Raw genomic sequence first — 23,688 nt, forward strand, 5'->3', positions numbered from 1 at the left:
TGAAGAATGAAAATTGGTTCTTTGCAAGAAAGCCAATAACTCAGACACATCTAACAGTGGTGATAACTACTTTGCAGAAGAGATCATACAAGGGAACGTCCCTAGTGGAAAGAATTAAGGTCCCAATGAAAAACAGGATGGTGTAAGAGAAGTCTGATCTGAGATACACCTTGAATAAAAGGTCTTTACCAGAGAGAGTAAGGCCAGAGAGTATTTGAAAAGAACAGACAAGGCTGAAACTTGTCCTTTTCAGAGCACTTAAAGTGGAATTAAACTCTCATATTTAAAAAAATAAATAAAAAAATAAAAAAATAAAAACCACACCGACAGGCAGGTTTTTTTTATAGCAGAATTTATGGTTCTCTCTGACTGTCAGCTCAGAGTGCATTTACAGCAAAAACTACATCCCCCAGAGGAAGCTACGAGTCCCTGTAGCGTAACGCGTAGGGGAGGGGCGGTGACGTCATCACGCATCCACAGAGGAAACGGCGAGTATAGCGAGTGAACACACACACACCTGCAGGGCTGTTTGCAGGAGGACCTGGATTTATTTACACAAAGCGTTACTTTTGCTGATACCATGTGAGTGGGAGATCAGAAGCTCATTAAACATTTTTACTAAGGATAAGACACTATGTTTCTTTTTCCCTTTTCTATGTATGCATCGTTTATGGAGGAATAAGCCAAGCAGATAGAGGAGAAAGTCCTAATTGAGAAAAGCTGAATTGAGGAGAAAGGAGAGGAGGAAGGAGAGAGAGGTTCATGCCATGAACATAGACTTACCACGCCAGTCAGATTGATTCACATTACCATCTCAATTCGTATGAACTGAACTATTATTAATTCATACAAAATTTTCTTCCAGTTTATTTTATTTTATTTATTTATTATTTTTTAAATAGTTTTTCAGGCACGAAGTTTTTTATGTATTGATTTACAATATTAATGGAATTTTTTCACTTCTATCATGGATTCAAGTATTATGCAATTATGAATTTAAGTATTATGGATATAGATTATTATTGAATTTTTAGTTATATACAATTATTTATTTATTTATTTAGAGCACTTAGATTTGTTAATTTTGGAGCGCGGTACAATATAGATATATGCATTTACAGCACCGCTCTGTGAAGCTACTCACATGCGCAGAAGTGATGTTATTGCACAAGTGTGTTTAATTCCGCTTTAAGGCCCAGTTCTGGTCAAGCCCTGATTGTAGGAAGGCCAGGTTGCGAGGCACAGCGTAATCTAATTTACACTAAGCAAAGTAGTATTTACAGGTACCATAATAGATGTTTAACTGCTTTCCCACCACCCTATAGTAGATCTACTGCTACAGGGCTGCGCAAAATCACATTATATATATATATATATACACACACACACACACACACACACACACACACACACACACACACGTGATTTGCATTTCCAGGTAGGGTATGCGTGCACTGCCCTACCCGCACCGCCACTGGTGGCTAGGGATGTCAGTCACTGAGTGCTGGCTGGAGATTCCCCACCAGCACCCGGCAATTGCCAAGTAACACTGACAGGGAACAACACAGGTCTCTCTCCTGCCAGCAAGGTCAAGGTGCTTTGTATTTCCCCAAGTAAAACACACACATCACACACAGTAAAACAGCACAGTTAACCCTTTGATCACCCGTTAACCCCTTCATGCCCAGTGCTATTAGTACAGTGTCAGTGCTTTCTATTAGCACTGATCACTGTATTAGTGTCATTGGGATGTCACTGACACCAAGTCAGTTCCCCCCAGTGTCAGAATGTCCGCCTCAGTCCCGCTATAATTCGCTGATCGCCGCCATTACTAGTATTAAAAAAATTAAAATTCCAGTATATATATCGCCATTTGTAGATGCTATAACTTTGATGTAAACCAATTACATTACATGTATTGGATTTTTTTTTTTTTTTTTTTTAGCAGAGACATGTAGCAGTATATGAAGACTATGTACAGCGTTGCATGACCGTTGCAAAAAAAAAAAAATGGCCTGGTCAGGAAGGGGGGGGTAAATCCTCTGGAGGGCAAGTGGTTAATGAAGTTGCTTTGTTTTGCTTTAGCACAGTAGGAATGAGAGACTCAGACCCTCTCTGTTCCTCAAGAACTGGCCATGCCATTAAAGTCAGGAAAGAAGCAGGGTGGAACAGGGGCCCTGAGAGAGCAGGTCTGGCCTGTATGGAAGAGGTCAAGGGTCATCTCCTAGTAGTCTGAGTACATCTGTGTAGCAGGTTCTTCTCGGCTAGTTTGGTACAATGAGATCTACCTCATTCTTTTGCCTTTTTTTTTTTTTTTTTGTGTAGCAGTCGAGGCAGAATTCACACTGGTGGAAAGGCATTCGATGCCAGTGCTTGGCCCTAGCTACAGAGGTATATTCTTGCTGAATCTGAAGGCGAGGATATCCACACAATCAGAATCCACCACCTCTACCACATGAGGTTGAGAATCTCATGGTAAAGGGTCCTTTTCCCCAGGTCCAGGCAGTGATGTCTAAGATAATCTCACTTTCAATTGTCCACTCCTGGTATGTGCACAGCAGAGATTGCTGGACAGTGTTTCTCCTTTCATAAGATGATCTGGCTTGCTTCCTTGCATGACTCCTGGTACCCACTTTGTGATTGATGTAGGTCACAGTCATGGCATTACCTGATCGTACCCTGATTTGGGGTCCAGTGGTGCAATCCTCATCATTCTGAGCTCTGAAGTTGATAGGAAGTTGCGCTTCCTCTGGTGACCATGTTCCACAACCATGAAGGATTGGAACACTCCTCCGCAGCCAGGGAGAGACTGGAATCTATTCTTATTATATTCCAGTGAAATGGCAGAAACAACTTCCCCATTGTCAAGGCCGAGTTGAAAATCCACCTAGGGAATTCCTTGATGGACTGGTCAAGAGTATGCTTGTTCCATGGCAACAAGATGTTGTATTGGAGAGATCTCAGATAAAACTGGGTGAACACAACAGTCTTTAAGGAGGCCACCACAAGGCCCAGAACTCTCATTGAGAATCTCACAGAGGAGCATCTATTCCTAATTCCCGAACATGAGTTCTGAGAGAGAGCAATTTGTTTTCTGGAAGGAAGGCTTTTTCCTGGACTGTGTTTACAATTAGGCACAATTATTCCAGATGAAGAAAAAGGTAGGAGAGCAGATTTTTGAAAGCTGAACCAACCAATAAAGTATTTGAATGGTCTTGTGGACGTTTTCTAGAGAACCTGTGATCTGAATGCCCTGAGTTCTTAGAAGGGCAAGGAGAGGTGCAAGTACCTTTGTTAATACTATGGGAACAGAGGATAGGCCAAAAGACAGCACAAAAAACTGGAAATGATGGTCTCCTACTGCAAAGTGCAGAAAGAGCTGATCAGGCAAACAAATGGGAATATAGGCATCTTTGGATGACCATGGATATAAAGCATTCCTCTTGTCTCAGAGAGGCAGAAAAAGGCTTAATGGAGTCCATGCGGAATTTCAGAATTCAAATGTATTTGTTCAGTTATTTTAGATCTACGATAGGAAAAATACCCTGCTGGGTTTTTGTTCTGTGACAAGGTTTGAATAGAATACATGAAACGGTCCTACACGTGTACTTGAACAACTACTCCTTTGGAACAAAGAAGGTTCAAGGTATTTAACCAAAATCGGTTTGTTCCCCTTCAAAACTACAGGATGAAATCTCAGGTCTGGGACATCTGTGATCAAGAGACTGGCAAACTGTGACAGACATCTCCCTAGTCCTTGGAGAAAGGTCATCCCTTAATTGGGAAGAAGACTTGAAGGCTTAGGGGAAGACTTGGTAGATTTTGTGTTCCAAGTCTTGCATTGAAAGGAAGGGCTGAATTTTGGCCCGGAAGTTGAAGCCCGGGTAGAACCTTGAGGTGCTCTGCGTTTTGAAAAGGTAGAATCCCTGAATAAGGGGATTTTGGAACATTACGCTGTGGAACAAGAACCTTTCCTCCTGTGACATCTTTGCTGAATTTGTCAAGTGCCTCACAAAAGAGAAGTTCTCCTTCAAAGGGTGTGTGTGAGGCATCTGTTACAGGCAGCATCAGCTGATCAAGCTTTGAGCCACAAGGTTCTGTGTATGTGACTAGAAGTCAGAGCCTGCCTGGAAATCTGTGTCATAACTTGTTCTACGGCATCAACACAAAATTGCTAAAACTCATTCCTGGAAACCAAGATTGTGTTAATTGTTCATTGCCTTACTCCAAATAGCTGCAGTTTGGCAGACAGAAATTGCAGCAACAGCTAGTTGCAGATCTGAACCTGTAAGAGTAGAGAGCCTTTAAGAGCAACACAAACTTTCTTTAATCTTTGAATAAAGAAAATCTTCAATGGGTACAGTAAGAGGCTTAAGACTGAGACAGCAGAGTCTACTACCAGTAAAGACCACTATTTTGTGAAGCCTTTTGCACTGGACATGGCTCAGGAATGCTTCTGAGGAGGGGTAAAAAAAAATGTTCTGGATTTAGTCAATCATCAGATTGCCCATTCTATTTGTTCATGAATAGGAATGTCTTTTTAGATCTGTCAGGTATTTTGTACCCAAAAGTGCACAGAGAAACAGAGAAGAATCAAGTTCAACAATGCCATTGCTTCAGCATATACAGCAGCAACATTGGCAAACATGCTACGTGAAATTATAACATCAGGTTACAGAAGCCTGGGGGTGAGAAATGTTCTGCAGCCTCCTCCAAAACAGTTACCATGTCTTCTTCATACTCCTCCAAATTAGGTAGACAGTGAAGCTGGAGAAGAAGCATGGCATATTTGAGCCCTGAACAGTGATGTCCGTATTAAAGGCATTAGCTGTTCGAGAAATTGTGACATAGTTGAAGAAAATAGAATCGGATGCAGAGACCGGTGCTAAAACAGGGTCCTGCTACAGTGCAAGTGATGTATCGTCACAATGGATTTAAGTGTTTTGTGGGCCTTTGGCAGGTGGAATGCTCACTTGTGCCTTTGCTAAGGTTCCGTTACACTTGGTTTCCTTCACTGCTATGGGTGAGAGTATTCCCATGTTTGTCACTCATGAAGTTGAGTGCGAAAGTGGGCTAAGTGTGTCTAAAAAGGAGTACAGAGCAACCCAGGTGCAGACCATCCTGTAGCAACATCCTTGTGGCGAAAAGATACGAGGAAATGCCTGAGTAACTTACAAAGGGCTCTAGGCGGGAGTGTTGTTAGAGCGTGCGACCTGTCGTGTGATGCAACATCTGCACGAAGCTCTAAGTTGATGAATTTTAGCACGGAGTTTGAAAAGTTTAACACTGTATAAGTTAATACATTCCAGGTTTACGGATAATTTTACCATCCAAATGCATACTACCCAGGACACACAGTGTATAGCAAGTAATGGAGATTTCCTGTCTCATATCTGCTGTGGGACTATCGTAACAGGGTGACCATGTCTTACCTGTACACACTGCTGGTCCCTATATAGGGTCGAAGCTTTGCTTGTCACAGTGGGCATACCCCCAAAAGTGGTTTTCAGGATCTGCGTTCCAAAAGGTATGTACCACAGTCCTGGACCTGTATAGCACCATGCCACTAACTACACGCATTGCAAGTATAGAGGCCTTCCCTGTGTTGTGGGGTCCAGGTATTGCTCCCAAGGTTATACCGGAGTTGCCCTGAGCTGGATGCACTGCTTCTGTTGTTGTATTAGAAGGCAGTGAAGCGTTGATTGAAGAATTCGAAGTTAGAATAATTAACTAGATACGCAAAGAGTGACTTCTCTGTAAGGGAGAGAAGGTAGGACACGAGCAAAAAAATGAGGACTCAGGTAGTGAGGTAGGGTTACAGAATACTCAGGGGACATATACTCAAAACTATGCCAGTGCCCAATCAACTGAAGGCACCAACCTACAGTGCCTTGAAAAAGTATTCATACCCCTTAAATTATCCACATTTTGCCATGTTACAACCAAAAACGTAAATGTAATTTATTGGGATTTTATGTGATAGACCAACACAAAGTGGCACATAATTGTGAAGTGGAAGGAAAACTATAAATGATTTTCAACATTTTTTACAAATAAATATCTGAAAAGTGTGGCGTGCATTTATATTCAGCCCCCATTACACTGATACCCCTAACTAAAATCTAGTGGAACCAATTGCCTTCATAAGTCACCTAATTAGTAAATAGAGTCCACCTATGTGTATTTTAAATCTCAGTATAAATACAGCTGTTCTGTGAAGCCAGTGGTTAGTGAACAAACAGAATCAAGAAGGCGAAGGAATACACTGGATAGGTGAGGGATAAAGTTGTGGAGAGGTTTAAAGCAGGGGTAGGTTATAAAAAAAATACCAAGCTTTGAACATCTCACGGAGCACTGTTCAATCCACCATCTGAACATGGAAAGAGTATGGCACAACTGCAAACCTATCAAGACATGGTCGTCCACCTAAACGGACAGGCCGGTCAAGGAGAGCATTAACCGGTTCCCGCCTGGCCAATAGCTCAGAGGTGGCCGGCAAAACACCTTGCCCCTCCGGGTCATTGAGCGTCCTTTCAGGCATGCTCAGTGCGCTTGCTCGCAGGGCCGCCTGCTGCGCGATCTGTCACCAGCCGTGTACCTTGGAAACGGCCGATGACAGATCTGTGTACCGGCCCCCTTTCCAGTACCAGGCGACCAATCACAGCAGGTCACATGACAGTTGTATACAATGGATAGCTTCCTTTCATGCCATTCATTGTAAACAAGTGTGTCTAGCTGTGAATGGTCACAGCAGTCACATGCACAAGCTGGGCCAATCACAGCCCAGCTGTGTCATGTGATTAGCTGTGGCCAAATCACAGCTAAGCACACAAAAAAAACCCTGAATGAATTAATGTCATTCAAGTAAATGCTTGCCTATAGCAAAGTAATTCTTTGCTATAAGCAAATTGTGTAAAAAAATAAAAAATACTGATCACTTCCCCAAATTAGTACAATGTTACTATGGTAACATTATACGACTTTGGTCATAGTGAAATATGGAAAGAAAAATCTTTAAAAAAAGAGAAAAAAAAAAAAAAAGTAAAAAAAATTACACACACACACACACACACACACACACACACACACACACACACACACACACACACACTTATTTTTTCGTACTGTCACTAGTGTCCCTGATCACCGCTATGCCAGTTATATGATGATGCTGTACTGCACTGGTGACAGTATGTAAAAAGAAAAAAAAAAATAGTGAAAATCATTTTAATTTTTTTAATTTTCCAGAAAATGACAAAAAAATTACAACTTCAAAAAACTCGCCATGCCTCTTATGAAATATGCCGGACTGTCTACTTTGCAAAAAGGGGTCATTTGGGGATATCTGTACTATTCTGACATTCTTGGACCTCAAGAAATTAGATTGGCTGTCAGTACTTCAGGATTGATCAATTTTCAGATCTATACCATAGTTTGTGAACTCTATAACTTTCCTACAAACTAAATAATACATCCTAACTTGGGTTATTTTCACCAAAGACATGTAGCAGAATACATCTCGGCCTAAATTTATGAAGAACAATTATTTATTTGCAAACTTTTATAACAAAAACAAAAAAAAGTGTTTTTTTTTCAAAATATTCGGTCTTTTTTTGTTAATTTAGCAAAAAATAAAAACCACGGCGGTGATTAAATATCACCAAAAGAAAGCTCTAGTTGTGTGAAGAAAATGATAAAATTTTAGTTTGGGTACAATGTTGTACGACCGTGCAATTGTCATTCAAAGTGTGAGCGCTGAAACCTTAAAAATGACCTGGGCAGGAGGGGGTAAAAGTGCCCGGAATGGAAGTGGTTAAATCAGAGAAGCAGCCAAGAAGCCCATGGTAACTCTGGAGGAGCTGCAGAGATCCACAGCTCAGGTGGGACAATCTGTCCACAGGACAACTATTAGTCGTGCACTCGACCAATCTGCCCTTTATGGATGGAGCCAAATACAGGGCAATCTTAGAAGAAATGATAATAGAATAGGTAGGCGCTACATTTAAATGTACCGCCTACCTATTCTATTATTATTATACAGGATTTATATAGCGCCATCAGTTTGCTCAGCACTTTACAATATAATGGGAGAAAATACAGCAGCAATACAGTTCAATACAAGAGGGTTAGGAGGGCCCTGCTCATTGGAGCTTACAATCTAAGAGGGAGGGGCTAGTGGTACAAAAGGTAGTAACTGTGGGGGATGGACTGGTAGGAGGAGTAGAAGATTCCATTATTAGCTAAGGGCAGGATAGGCTTCCCTGAAGAGATAGGTTTTCAGAGATCGCCTTACAGTGAGCAGAGTAGGCGATAGTCTGATAAATTGGGGTAGAGAGTTCCAGAGGATGGGGGCAGCTCTGAAGAATTCCTGGAGATGAACATGGGAGGAGGAGAGGGGAGCTAGAAAGCAGGAGGCTGTGCGAGGAGTGGAGATTACGGTTTGGGTGATATTTGGAGACAAGATCGTTGATATAATTTGGGGCAGAGTTATAAATGGCTTTAGATGTTATTGTTAATGTTTTGAATTTTATCCGTTGGGCAACGGGAAGCCAGTGGAGGGATTGGCAGACAGGGATGGCAGATACAGAACGGTTAGTAAGTTAGATGAGTCTGGCAGCAGCATTCATTATAGACTGAAGAGGGGATAGCCTGCGATGAGGTAGGCCAATGAGGAGAGAGTTACAATAGTCAAGGCGAGATATAACAAGGGAGTGAATAAGTTGCTTAGTGGTTTCCGAGGTTAGGAACGGGCGTATCTTGGAGATGTTGTGGAGGTGAAGTCTAGAAGATTTGGACAGTGATTGGATTTGGGGGTGAAAGGACAGATAGGAGTCTAGGATTACACCTAGTACCCTGGCATGAGGGGAGGGAATGATGATTGTGTTATTGATCTTGATGGAGAAGTCAGGGGAGGGGGCACGGGCTGGGGGGAATACTAAGAGCTCAGTTTTGGAAAGATTGAGTTTGAGGAAGTGGAGTGACATCCATGCCGATGTGTCACTTAGTAGGTTAGTGATGCGAGAGAAGACTAAAGGGGTGAGGTGAGGGGTAGAAAGTTAATTTTGTGTGTCATCAGCATAGAGATGGTACTAAAAGGCATGGGAGCTTATCATGTGACCAATGGAGGAGGTGTAGATAACGAAGAGAAGGGGTCCAAGGACAGAACCTTGAGGGACCCCTACAGAAAGAGGGAGTGGAGAGGAGGAGCCAGAGTTATAGATAACGCTGAAGGAGCACTGCAATACGTAGTTTAGTTTACACTGGCGCCTAAATAATCACCCTTATTGATTTGTATCAATCTTAGAAGAAAGTCTGCAAAAGACTTGAGACTGGGGCGGAGGTTCACGTTCCAGCAGGACAACAACCCTAAACATACAGCCAGAGCTACAATGCAATGGTTTAGATCAAAGCATATTCATGTGTTAGAATGGCCCAGTCAAAGTCCAGACCTAAATCCAATTGAGAATCTGTGGCAAGACTTGAAAATTGCTGTTCACAGACGCTCTCAATCCAATTCGACAGAGCTTTTGCAAAGAAGAATGGGCAAAAATGTCACTCACTAGATGTGCAAAACTGGTAGAGACATCCCGAAAAAGACTTGCAGCTGTAATTTCAGCAAAATGTGTTTCTACAAAGTATTGACTCCGGGGGGCTGAACACAAATACACACCACACTTTTTACATATTTGTAAAAAAATTTTGAAAACCATTTATCATTTTCTTTCCACTTCACAATTATGTGCCACTTTGTGTTGGTCTATCACATAAAATCCCAACACAATACATTGATGTTTTTGGTTGTAACATGACAAAATGTGGAAAATTTCAAGATGTATGAATACTTTCTTAAGGCACTGTATAACTGAGGGTTTGTGAATATCAAGTCTATGTCCTGTACTATGTGATTAAAACAAAAAAACATTTCCACAACTCCCACAAGCTCTGTTTATTACTGGTACACAAAAGGCTTGGTCTCACACCAGCTTATGAAGAAAGAGGAAAACATTTGTAGTTCCACTTCTTCCACATTTTATCGTATGGTGTAATTATGTTGGGGGAAGTGATGTCATTTTAGTGAAAAGATATTAGGCACTGTGCAGCTGCAGATTTACAGTAAAGCAAAAAAAAGCAAAAAAACAAATAGGTTCTTTATTACAGAAGAGACATGCAGTAAAGCCTGTCTGCAATCGTACAGTGAGCTGCGTGGGTAGAAAATCCCGGGGAGGTAGCTCACGGGTGTTGGACCTGGGAGCATCGGTAAGTATTCTGCCTTCAGTTCCACTTCAACAATAAAACCAAAAGAGAGGACTAATATATAGAGAAATTTGTACTTTTGAAAGTCTACATTTACTTCTTTTAGGCCAGGTTAATAAAAATATGTACATAAAATATATCTTTATAAATATACAGTAAATTTATCTTTTTGCCACCATTTACATCCAAATGATGGTGATTGGGAGGCTATAGAATCACCTAAGCATCACACTTTTTTATTAAGCTGTATATAGTCTGTGTTGCAGCCTGAAAAGATGTCCGTCTCTCTCGCTCTGACACACATACATGAATGAGTCACAGGAGGAACACTTCTGCTTCCGCTAACAGAGTATCATACTTTGTGTCTACATGTATATGTAAAAAAAATGCTGGGCTTTCTTAGAAAATCCACCATGCTTTGTACAAAGCACAACAGTCATGGAAGCACTCTGTATTAAAAGTTTATTTAAAACTTTTTAAATATATAGCTGTAAAAAGAAAAAAGAAAACAAAATTGACCAAAAATGATTTGATCTTCCCTTTTAATCACTAGCCTACAGGAAACTTATACCCCCTTCCTGCCCAGGCCAATTTCCAGCTTTCAGTGCTGTCACACTTTGAATGACAATTGCGCGGTCATGCAACACTGTACCCATATGAAATTTTTATCATTTTTTTGTGACAGATAGAGCTATATTTTGGTGGTATTTAATCAGCTCTAGGTCTTTTATTTTTTCTTAAACAAACCAAAAATCACTAAAAATTTTGAAAGAAAAAAATATTTTTTTCCTAGTTTTTGTTATAAAATTTTGTAAATAAGTGATTTTTCTTCTTCACTGATGTGCACTAATGAGGCTGTAGTGATGGGCACTGATAGGTGGCACTGATGGGCATTGACAGGCATCATTGATGGGCACTGAAAGGCAGCACTCTTATATGGCACTGATAGGCGGCACTGATGCACACTGATAGGTGGCAATGACTGGCACTGATTGGCAGCACTGATAGGTGGCACTAAAATGCAGCTCAGATGGGCACTGATATGTGGCATTGATGTGCACTGGTAGGCACTGATGGGCACTGGCAGGTGGCATGGATGAGCACTGACAGCTGGCACTGATGGACACTAACAGGTGGCACTGCTGGGGCTACACAGATCATCAGGGCACACTGATCATCAGTGCCCTGATGATCTGTGTACATGTCCCCTCCGAGGAATGCTGATTACCAGCTCTCCTCTCCTCACGAGCTGTCAGCATGACAGCTCGTGAGGAGAGAAGTGCAGATAACCGGCATTTCCCTGTTTACATGTGATCAGCTGTGATTGGACACAGCTGATCACATGACCAAGCCGACATCTTCGACTCTTTCTATTGATCGGTGATCCACTGTGTCCAAGGGACACAGAGCACCGCCGATCGCCGCGCAATCTCACAAAGCCACGCATGTGCGCTTAGAATGGGAGGATGTCGTACGACATCCTCCCAGAACGAGAGAACTGCCTTGCGCCCGTCATTGTACTATATGGCGGGCGGCAGGCAGTTAAAAGCAGCACGTAGAATCTCTTTGTTGTCTTGGATATTGAATTTACCTGCATCTCTACGTTCTCTCTTTGCAGTGGCTTGCTTGGCTTCAGTTTTTGCTGGCAGGCTTTGTGTTGTGGTGATTTTCTGTTGCTCATTGGAAGTGGAGAAGACAACTTCTGGCAGTTTGACATCAGTAGTGTTTGTAATACAAATTCTGTGGAAGGCAAGAAATCACAGCTCACCACACAAGAAAAAGAAGTAATATTGCTTATGAGTCTAATTGTATTATTCAAATTATAAATTCTGCCATGAGACTCATTGGGGAAAAAAAAAATAAAAGTATAAAATCACAGGTCCAGTTTATGAATAAAGCTTAACGCTGGGCAGCAGAGTAATAATAAATGAGCCTGCCCCCTCAAAGCAGAAAGATTTAGAGTATAATTAAAGTTAACTAAAGGCAAAACTATTTTAAAAGATAGAGTGCAGAGGGACTATGACACGTCAGGTTTTTGTTGCTGTCTGTGCCCCTAGGGAGATCCATCCTCTCGATTTGTCAGGTTTACCATAATCATTGAAAGTGAAAGTAAAAGACAATCCCAAATAATGGGTTGCCCCCAGAAGAAAAATAGAGGGCAAATCTTCCAATGGGGACACTAGTTATGGTTGTCACAAAGGTCACTATATTTCCATAGCATTGGCTATGGGGAAGTTTAGGGAAATCTCCCCAATGAGAGACATATCAGAAAAACATTTTCTTACCCTAATCAAAATGAAAAAAAAATAAAATAATAAAAATGACCACAAGTGTAAGAAGCATTCTTCTCACTGACCATCACACTAATGTATTACAAGCTGTATATATAGCGATTTTTAGCAGGGGTTCCCTAAGACGTGTGTGTGTGTGTGTGTGTGTGTGTGTGTGTTCAATTTCAATCTCGGCCCCCTATTCCTGTCCTATCAGAACTGCTTTTTTTAGGACTTGTTCGTAATAGCAGGAAGGACTGCTGCTTTTCTGAAAAACAATCCATGCTCAGGTCGCTTTTCAGAGGCATTTGACAGGTGGAAAGAGGCAATATGATGCCTCCTCACCACCTGGTTTAACCCCAGCATCAATCACCACACCACAACTGTGTGCAATGCGCACAAAGTTGCAGGGTGGTTGTAGTTCAACTCCATTCACCTGGAGGTGTACTTTCAGCTGCTGCAACAGCATGTGTATATCCCCAGCTGATGTTTCTGCAGCTAAAAGGGGGAGCAGTTTGGGGGTGGTAAAATCAGCTCAATTGCATGGTTTTACCACCCTCCAACCTCACAGGTGAACAGACCCTTGGTTCATATCTGTGTGGCTGCGTGTAGGGCAGCCTATTCATTTCAATGGGCTGCCTTACCCGCAGAAATGCAGGGAAAGTCGTCCCTGACCTTAGTTTTAAAATTGCACCACACCAAAAACACCCCACGTTGGCCAATGTATGGGGGTACCACTAAAGAGCAGAGCATTTGTCTGCATGTCAGGAATGAACACGATTTCACGTGCGTTCCGCGACACACAGTAACATGAGCCAAGCCTTGGCCAGGGGTACCTCGTGACTTAATAAACTTTGCAAGGGCACCCCGACTGGAAAAAAAATTGCGGAAAAACTGTTTTAGAGGACTAGATACATTTGAATTTAATAATGAATAAACACTTACGTTTTGGTTGAGAAATTCAGCTTGAGTAGGGCGACCCCTTTTGGACGATTCTGTAGAATACAGGTATGCAAATCTTGGTCCTCCAACAAATTAAAAGGGAATACAAGGGATAAGGTGAGATATGCAAAAAAAAAAAAATTCCAGTATATATACCGCCATTTGTAGACGCTATAACTTTCACGCAAACCAATTAATTTACACGTATTGGGATTTTTTTTTTTTTTTTAGCAAAGATATGTCGCAGAATACATTTTGGCCTAAATTTAAGTTGAAATTTGATTTTTTTAAAAAATTTTTACTGGATATGTTTAATAGCAAAAAGTCATAATTTTTTTTTATCTTCAAAATATTTTTGTTTATAGCGCAAAAAATAGAAAACACAAAGGCGATCAAACACCACCGAAAGAAAGCTCTATATCTGGGGAAAAAAGGACGTAGATTTAATTTGGGTGCAGCGTTGCATGACTGCGCAATTGTCAGTTAAAGTAACACAGCACCGTATCACAAAAAATGGTCTGATCAGTAAGGGGGGTAAATCCTCTGGAGGGCAAGTGGTTAAAAAAAAAATAATACTTATATTGCAGATATGTACTGCATATGTTTTTTCTTCTTTATTTTGCATTGACATGCCTTCAATTCATTATTACGCAAATTAAATATTTTACATTTGTGACAATTTGTTATGATACAGAAATCCTATACAAAGGAATTCAGTTTTAAGCTTTTAATAAAGTCCAAATCCAGCTGTCACTTTAAAATATTTTGTTTGGACTAAGCTGAACTACAATCTTCACTAACAGACGTGCCCTCTGTGAGTGCTGTATAAACTGAAAGTAGCATCACCGACATACAGTGCCTTCAAAAAGTATTCATACCCCTTGAAATTTTCCACATTTTGTCATGTTACAACCAAAAAACGTAAATATATTTTATTGGAATTTTATGTGATAGACCAACACAAAGTGGCCCATAATTGTGAAGATGAAAGAAAACTATAAATGACTTTAAAAATTTTTTACAAATAAATATCTGAGTGTGGCGTGCATTTGTATTCAGCCCCCTTTACTCTGATACCTCTAACTAAAATTTAGTGGAACCAATTGCCTTCAGACATTACGCAATTATTAAACAGAGTCCACCTGTATGTAATTTATTCTCAATATAAAAACAGCTGTTCTGTGAAGCCCTCAGAAGTTTGTCAGAGAACATTAGTGAACAAACAGCATCATGAAGGCCAAGGAACACACCAGACAGGTCAGGGATAAAGTTGTGGAGAAGTTTAAAGCAGGGTTAGGTTATAAAAACATATCCCAAGCTTTGAACATCTCACGGAGCACTGTTCAATCCACCAATCCGAAAATGGAAAAAGTATGGCACAACTGCAAACCTACCAAGACATGGCCGTCCACGTAAACTGACAAGCCGGGCAAGGAGAGCATTCATCAGAGAAGCAGCCAAGAGGCCCATGGTAACTCTGAAGGAGCTGCAAAGATCCACAGCTCAGGTGGAAGAATCTATCCACAGGACAACTATTAGTCATACACTCCACAAATCCGGCCTTTATAGAAGAGTGACAAGAAGAAATCCATTGTTGAAAGAAAGCCATAAGAAGTTTCATTTGCAGTTTACGAGAAGCCATGTGGGGGACACAGCTAACATGTGGAAGAAGGTGCTCTGGTCAAATGAGACCAGAATTTAACTATTTGGCCTAAAAGCAAAATGCTGTGTGGTGGAAAACGAACACTGCACATCACGCTGAATGCACCATCCCCACTTTTCTTCAGCAGGGACAGGGAAGCTGCTCAGAGTTGATGGAAAGATGGATGGAGCCATATACAGGACAATCTTAGAAAAAAACCTGTTAGAGTCTGCAAAAGACTTGAGACCGGGGCAGAGGTTCACCTTCCAGCAGGACAATGACCCTAAACATACAGCCAGAGCTACAATGGAATGGTTTAGATCAAAGCATATCCATGTGTTAGAATGGCCCAGTCAAAGTCCAGACCTAAATCCCATTGAGAATCTGTGGCAATACTTGAAAATTACTGTTCACAGATGCTCTCCATCCAATCTGACAAAGCTTGAGCTATTTTTCAAAGAAGAATGGGTAAAAACCTCACTCTCTAGATGTGCAAAGCTGGTAGAGACATCCCCAAAAAGACTTGCAGCTGTAATTGCAGCAAAAGGTGGTTCTACAAAGTGCTGACTCAGGGGAGCTGAATACAAATGCACACCACACTATTCAAATATTTGTTTGTAAAAAATTTTCCTTCCACTTCACAATTATGTGCCACTTTGTTTTGGTCTATCACATAAAATCCCAATAAAACACAAATGACATATTTGGTTGTAACATGACAAAATGTGGAAAATTTCAAGGGGTATGCATACTATTTCAAGGCATTGTACCATCTACAGGGCTGTGTTCTGCTAGCAAAGCTTGGAGTTTGCCTTTAAAGGCGGTGTTAGGCGGCCATCACTTTAAACCTCCAAAACAAGCATTTTCAGTTAATTTATATTTTTTGTGCAGTTTATCAGCAGTAGGGCAAACTACATACTGCTGCAATTTCATGTGTGCCTGATGTTCAGCTTTAAATGATTTGGGAGGTAAGGGACAAGCTTTTCATTTGGAACAAAGCTTGAGAGTTAAACAAACAGTAAATTCAGCTATCTGTATGTCTGGGCCTTCAAAAACTCTGATATGTGATTTTCACTATAACTCTGCCTATACATTTCTCTTTCATATACGGAGTTTGAAATTCCCCAGATTATGACAAGTTTGCTCTAGGGCCCTCACAGGCAGGCGATTCCTGTTGAATTAGCTGAAATTTGAGATGTGGCTGGCCCTGCAAGCATCAACCTGGCTCAACAAAATTTGATTGAAAAATCAAAGTCAGGTGTTAAAATGATCGGCCTAACAGTAACTGCGTTCTATCAGATGCAGTCATTGTATGGCAGAGGTAGTCTATTCAGGCAGCAGTGGGTGCGGCAGTTGCCTGCACAAAATGGCCAGCAGTGAAGATTGCCCCTTCCACACTGTTAGCGTGGAGCCGATTCCCTCTGAACAAAAGAAAATGGAGCCATTTATGGGAGCCTTTAGAAAGGATGTTCCTATGTATAGCTTGGAATTACCTATGTACATGGGGCAGCTCTTTTGACCCTCTCATCTCACTGATGATGGAAACAGTGCACTCTCTGCAGGAGTAACTGGACACAACAAACTCTAAACCCCTGCGCTGGGGATGGACTCAGCAGAAACTATAATAACAGTTCAGATATCCTGGAATATGCACTCCATGCTGCCCTCAACAGACCGGGGTAGTCCAAAGTCACTGGATACAAAAGAAAGCAAAAAGAGGGCGCACCGGCCTACTACATTATCGTAAAGAATATTTATTTAAAAGGATAAAAAGTAGGTATCATACTCACAATGGACATTTAAAACAGCCTCAGGGCTCTGAGGAAGAGGCTAGGTCCTCGAAACGCGTTAGCCAGTTGGAAGTCCAGGGTTCCATTGTTTTGGGTGTATATGCTATATGGATTGGATACCGCTGTTTATTGTGATGTGCCTTTGTTTTATATGTCCATTGTGAGTATGATAGCTACTTTTTATCCTATTAAATAAATATTCTTTACAATAATGCAGGCTGGTGCGCCCTCTTTTTGCTTTCTTTTGTATCCAGGAGAAACTTGATGCCACAGACCACATGGCACAGGCTGCCTAGGCTAAGAGTTAAGGGAGCGCAGTTTATTTACAGCAAGAAGACTTCATTTTAACTCCAAAATAATGTGATTTGGGAAGGCTGAATTGTGGCCTGCTGATCGATGTGAGATATGTATTTGACCGGGTCGAGTTTACACAAATAAAAAAACACAAACTTACTAGGTAAGTTGAGAAGCCGTCATTCTTGGTCCTGTCTAAGCTAAATCCAAACTGCATGAAAAATAAAAATACAGTATTGTGTAAACTGTGCATCAACAGAAGCATATATTTAAAGTTCACTATTGTGACATTTTACACCCATACTTGGCACCTATCAAAATATGTGCAGCGCTATTCAATGAATTATAATAAAATATATGTAAATATTTATTTATATATATATATATATATATATATATATATATATATATATATATATAAAAATGTCCCCAATGATAAGAACATAAATCAGTGATAGTCTCTATGATGAATATAGCGTGATCTACAGCTTTCAATCCAGTGGTGGTGCTCCCAGTGGTAAGGTAAGAATTACGCACTCACCAGAAGCGTCATTTAATTACGCAGTATGTAAATCAACACGGATCCACTTCACAGATATAGGTCTGGACTGGAACTCAGGGTAGGTTCTCCTTCAAGATGATATGGGTATGAGCCCTCAATGGATGTAGGTAGAGCCAGCTGGCCAGAGGTCCCTTTAAGGGATAGGTGGGTATAGATTCCTGTTTACAGGAGCTTCTCTCTCTGGGTCTGGTGGAAAGGAGACTGGATCGCAGCAGGGCTCTATAGAGCCACCACTGGATTGAAAGCTGTTGATCGCGCTCTATTAATCATACAGACTGATTTATGTTCTTATCATTGGGGAAATTTCTCACATATATTTTATTATAATTTATTGATTAGCGCTGCACATATTTTTATACGTTTATTACAAGGCTTTGTTTGGTTTCCTTGAGTGTTCAGATGCTTACCTTACAAGAGCGCTCACTTTCATTACTATTTTATTCTATATTTAGCACCTGTCCATCCCCTAACCCCCAATGTAATAGCAGACAGGGGATCTTCTCCCTGCACCCACAGTCACAATTTGAAAACGAGTTCTGTGAATGAACTACAAGTACAGGGAGTTCCCGTGGCAGATGGCTTGTAGTTCTCAATGAACTACAAGGGAGCTGTTTTTTTACCTGCAAAAACATGTGCATTCATTATTTTTTTTCATAAAAAAGGTGAATGTATGCTTTAAAATAGAAGATGGATTTACATACATGATGAATAGATATTTCTAACTAAATAGTGAGGATTGCCCCCTGCTAAAGTGTAAACAATAATACAGTGGAAAAAAATGAACTTCTTTGATAAAATCCAGATAAATTCACTAAGTTGGCAAATATGACCTTTCATTTTTTTTTTCCTTGTTGCTTGCTATTCTGATAACCATCAAGGGTTCCACTAGTTCAAACCCATTACCATCACCGTCAGATCCAGGATGCGGTTATGTCAAAGAGAGCATCTCTGACATCCCTTCATATAGGAATACAAATGTGGCTCATTATGTAACAGCACAGATGAGCAATGAGCATAAAAATCTGAAAGTGGTGCCAAGTATGCCTATAGGCCTCATGCACACTGCAATTCATAGAAGCTGCTTCTACAGGTTTGAGCTGTTTTGAGCTGTAATTTTTCTCTGCCTGCTAACTCCCCTCCATGTTAGCTTATGTGTCCATGTACTCTACAGGCTATTTAAGGAGCTTAGTGGCACGGAAGTTTACAGGCAAAAAAAAAAAACATCACTTGTACGTTCAGGAGAGCATAAAAAAAGCTCAAAAGTGAAAAAAAAAACAAAACATGCATTAGCATGCATAAACATGTATTACCGCATTCTAGACAGAATTCTGGCCAAAAGAAAGTATTAATGCCAGATGCTTGGAAAGAGCACCAATGCGCATAAAACACTGCATTTTTGATTCTGAAAACTCCTGTAGATCAAGAAAAGGTTGTTGAACTTCTCAGAGTGCATGAAGCCTTTTTGTGTAATGTCCAAACAACACTGCAGCCAGCCTCTCTTCTATTTGGTATAATTACTTTCATAGATCATATGTGCTGTAGGGAGATTATGATTTTAGAGTACAGTGGGGATCGAACGTTTGGGCACCCAAGCTAAAAATTTGTATTAATGTGCATAAAGAAGCCAAGGAAAGATGGAAAAATCTCCAAAAGGCATCAAATTACAGATTAGACATTCTTATAATATGTCAACAAAAGTTAGATTTTATTTCCATCATTTACACTTTCAAAATAACAGAAAACAAAAAAATGGCGTCTGCAAAAGTTTGGGCACCCTGCAGAGTTAATATCGTGTACTGCCCCCTTTGGCAAGTATCACAGCTTGTAAACGCTTTTTGTAGCCAGCCAAGAGTCTTTCAATTCTTGTTTGAGGTATCTTTGCCCATTCTTCCTTACAAAAGTCTTCCAGTTCTTTGAGATTTCTGGGCTGTCTGTCACGCACTGCTCTTTTAAGGTCTATCCATAGATTTTCAATTATGTTGAGATCAGGAGATTGTGAAGGCCATGGCAAAACCTTCAGTTTACGCCTCTTGATGTAATCCCCCGTGGATTTTGAGGTGTGTTTAGGATCATTATCCATTTGTAGAAGTCATCCTCTCTTTAACTTCAGCTTTTTCACAGATGGCATCAAGTTACCATCCAAAATTTGCTGAAATTTTATTGAATCCATTTTTCATTCTACTCGTGAGATGTTCCCTGTGCCACTGGCTGCAACACAACCCCAAAGCATGATTGATCCAACCCCATGCTTAACAGTTGGACAGAGGTTCTTTTCATTAAATTCTGTGCCCCTTCTTCTCCAAACGTACCTTTGCTCATTCCGGCCAAAAAGTTCAATTTTAACCTCATCGGTCCACAGAACTTGTTTCCAAAATGCATCAGGCTTGTCTATATGTTCATTTGCAAAGTTCAAACGATGATTTTTGTGGTGAGGACGTAGAAGAGGTTTTCTTCTGATGACTCTTCCATGAAGACCATATTTGTACAAGTATCTCTTTATAGTGGAATAGTGTACCACAACTCCAGTGTCTGCCAGATCTTTCTGGAGGGATCGTGCAGTCAAACGTGGGTTTTGAATTGTTTTTCTCACAATCCTGCGAGCTGTTCTGTCTGATATTTTTCTTGGTCTTCCAGATCTTGCTTTAACTTCCACTGTTCCTGATGACTGCCATTTCTTAATTACATTCCCAACAGAGGATACTTACATCTGAAAATGCTTTGCTATCTTCTTATAGCCTTCTCCAGCTTTGTGAGCGTCAACTATTTTCAGTTTCAGTTTTCTAGACAACTGCTTAGAAGAACCCATGGTGCTGATTGTTGGGGCAAGGTCAGATGAGTCTGGGCATTTAAAACCTTGACATCACCTGGTCTTCCCAGACGATGATTGAGAACAATCCATGACACTGGCAGGTCTCAGCTTTGCAAAGGGGGCAGTGCATGCTATAAATTCTGCAGGGTGCCCAAACTTTTGCAGATGCCATTTTTTTGTTTTCTGTTATTTTGAAAGTGTAAATGATGGAAATAAAATCTAACTTTTGTTGACATATTATAAGAATGTCTAATCTGTAATTTGATGCCTTTTGGAGATTTTTCCATCTTTCCTTGGCTTCTTCATGCACATTAATACAAATTTTTAGCTTGGGTGCCCAAACTTTCAATCCCCACTGTAGCTTGCAGCTTAAGAACTACGAATGGGGGACAAAATAGCAATTCATTTTTATAGGTATTGCAAACTTGCCTTTTAGAAGACTTCTGAAAAAGTGGAGTTGTTGCTTACTTCAAGTCTAAAACTAAAACGACTCGGTCTACAACAGGATTTCTTAACATTTTTACCTTGGAGGAACCCTTGGCGAAAACTGAACCCCTGAAAAAAACTTCACATCTACAGCTCACTGAACATTGGTGTGATCAGCAAACTGTGGATATAACAATTATTTTTAGAAATAGCATTAAATAATAGAATAAATATGAAACCTTATCTCCTTAATGTTAAACTTGTGCTTGCATTGCTGACAAGGGGACAGCAGGGCACATTACAGTAGTGGAGGTTTCCCTTAGCATGCAAAGCATTACAGGGAAGCTTCTGTGATAAGAGTACTGTTCTGTGCGCTAATACCCGCTGGCCCTCCATGCTTGTCCATCCCATGTGATGTCACATATAAGCACGTAGAATGGACAAGAGGGAAAGTCCAGTGGGGAACACCACAGACATTTAGGATGTTGCTTCCCTGTGCTGCTCTACATGCAGGGGATGAGCATTTCACGATAGAGTGTTAGCTAGGTGGAAACATAACCTACATGTCGCTTGCCTGCGATTGATGGGTGGATCACAGCGGATCCCCTGTGGACCTCTCACAGAACTTGAATCCCAGCTGGTAAACCCTGGTCTATAGGGTGACAACACTGCAGTGCTTTTTCACCAGAAAAAAAAAAGTGTTGTCACCTTGTTACAGCAAGTAGAAAATAAATGGATCAACTGGCAGGACCAAAAGGTAATTTTACAGGCAACTCAGAAGTACAAAATCGGTTGTTGTAAGACTAGTAACAGACTGCAGCATGTTTTTTGCATTTGCCCACTTTAAAGATTAAGTTAACATTTTGCATTTAAAAAAATGTTCTTTTATTAATTTTTCCCTCAAGAGCCTGAAAAGCATTGCGCTCACGGTCGGTGTGGATCAGGGGTGCAATGTCAAGTTTCTGCAGACAAGCCCTGCAGCTTTCAGCCTGATACAGGCTGACTGTTTACAAACTGCAGCGCTCATCAATGACCTCGCAGTGCACTGAGTACTACAAGCCATCAGCCGCAATGAGTGACAGTACTTGTATTTCTCTCATTCACAGAACTCTGTGAATGAATGACATGGCTGTGTGGATGGAGGCCTGCACAGAGGCGCTGTTTTCAAAATGTGACAGCGGCGCGGTTTTCAAAATGTGACAGTGGGTGCAGGGAAAAGAAGATCCCCCGCCCGCTGTCACAGGGAGAGAGGGGATCAGGTCTGAAGCATATTACCAAGAAATTGTTTTTAGGGTAGCGCCACAGGAAATAAATATCAAACCAATCAAAAATTAACAGCTGCGAACCTAACCTAAAAAAGGTGCATATAGTTGTAAATTAAGAAGGTTGCGCTTCATAAACCCAAATATAATAGTGACAAAGAATATTTGTGACAAAAAAATATATATATATAATATAATATAAAGTCCAAATATAGTGTTGAAATGAAGAAGCTTTCCAACAAATATCACCATGTGTAAATCCACCACCAAATAAAATGAATAAACTCACCAGAGTAATATGCTGAGCAAATTATAAAATCGGCATAAGTGCTTTCTGCTCTGGGAGCAATACTCTGCGGAAGGATGTAATATTCTGTAGAGGAGGTCTGTATATTCAAGGAGCAACACTCTACAGGGAACACTCTTGCTGAGAAAGAAAACAAACCCAGCCTCAAACACGCATGCGCAGACGGCTCAGGAACGTAATGACGTCACATCCACAGGCTCCGCCCTATGCGTTTCGTCATCGACATCCTCACGGAGCGGATGGGAAGGGCGCTCCCTGAGGGCGTCGATGACAAAACGCGTATGGCAGAGCCTGTGGATGTGACGTCATTACGTTCCCCAGCCGTCTGCGCATGCGTGTTTGAGGCTGGGTTCGTTTTCTTTGATAGTTACCATGCTTGTATTGCTGGTGTCGGCTGGGACACCTCTATGTGTAAGTGCAATATTGTTTGAATAAACAGGAAGTTTTTTTAAATACTGCACCATGAGTTCTCTGTTTTTTTATACCCTGCTTGGTTTGGACATCTGAGGAAAAGGTCTTATTTGAGAAGTGGATCCATCTTGCTGAGTGTTCCCTGCAGAGTATTGCTCCTTGAATATACAGACATCATCTAAGAATATTACATCCTTCCGCAGAGTATTGCTCCCAGAGCAGAAAGCACTTATGCCGATTTATAATTTGATCAGCATATTGCTCTGGTGAGTTTATTCATTTTATTTGGTGGTGGATTTACACATGGTGATATTTGTTGGACACAAATAAGTTTCTTCATTTCAACACTATATTTGGACTTTATTTATATTATATATATATTTTTTTTGTCACAAAGATTTTTTGTCACTGTTATATTTGGGTTTATGAAGCGCAACCTTCTTAATTTACTACTGAAGCATATTACACCTGAACTATCACGCTCTGAAATGTGATCTTATCCTTCAAGAATATATTTTAGCTTTACCAACCTTGCCTAAAACCTAATTGCAGTATCAACAGGAGCTGAAAGACTTTGTTCAATGTGACACACAAGCCTTTCATAAGTGGGGTTAACATGCATTTAAAAAGAACTTAGTCATAAGCATTCTATAATCAAACCTGTTTTAAATGAAACCTCCGCACCAAGCTGTCCAGGAAGAGATTTCCCCAAGGAGAAT

The 23,688-nt window shown here is 40.7% G+C and overlaps 1 protein-coding gene across 2 annotated transcripts in view; it reads right to left on the reverse strand.

The window, feature by feature from the left end:
- The window catches only part of GPR107 (G protein-coupled receptor 107), a 147,467-nt gene that overhangs the window by 112,401 nt on the left and 11,378 nt on the right, over nt 1–23,688 (reverse strand). Inside the window, exons 3-5 of one of the 2 annotated variants that reach the window (XM_089669048.1) lie at nt 17,352–17,403; nt 13,470–13,551; nt 11,846–11,994 (exon numbers count right to left, since the gene is read on the reverse strand). In XM_089669048.1, coding sequence (XP_089525174.1) covers nt 11,846–11,994; nt 13,470–13,551; nt 17,352–17,403 — 283 coding nt within the window. The remainder of the gene's footprint in view (nt 1–11,845; nt 11,995–13,469; nt 13,552–17,351; nt 17,404–23,688) is intronic. The other variant, XM_089669047.1, reaches the window with a different exon arrangement.

The sequence above is a fragment of the Staurois parvus genome, unplaced genomic scaffold, assembly GCF_062004578.1.
Source record: "Staurois parvus isolate SC_StPar_1 unplaced genomic scaffold, SC_StPar_1.0 ptg000068l, whole genome shotgun sequence".
Taxonomy (NCBI): domain Eukaryota; kingdom Metazoa; phylum Chordata; class Amphibia; order Anura; family Ranidae; genus Staurois; species Staurois parvus.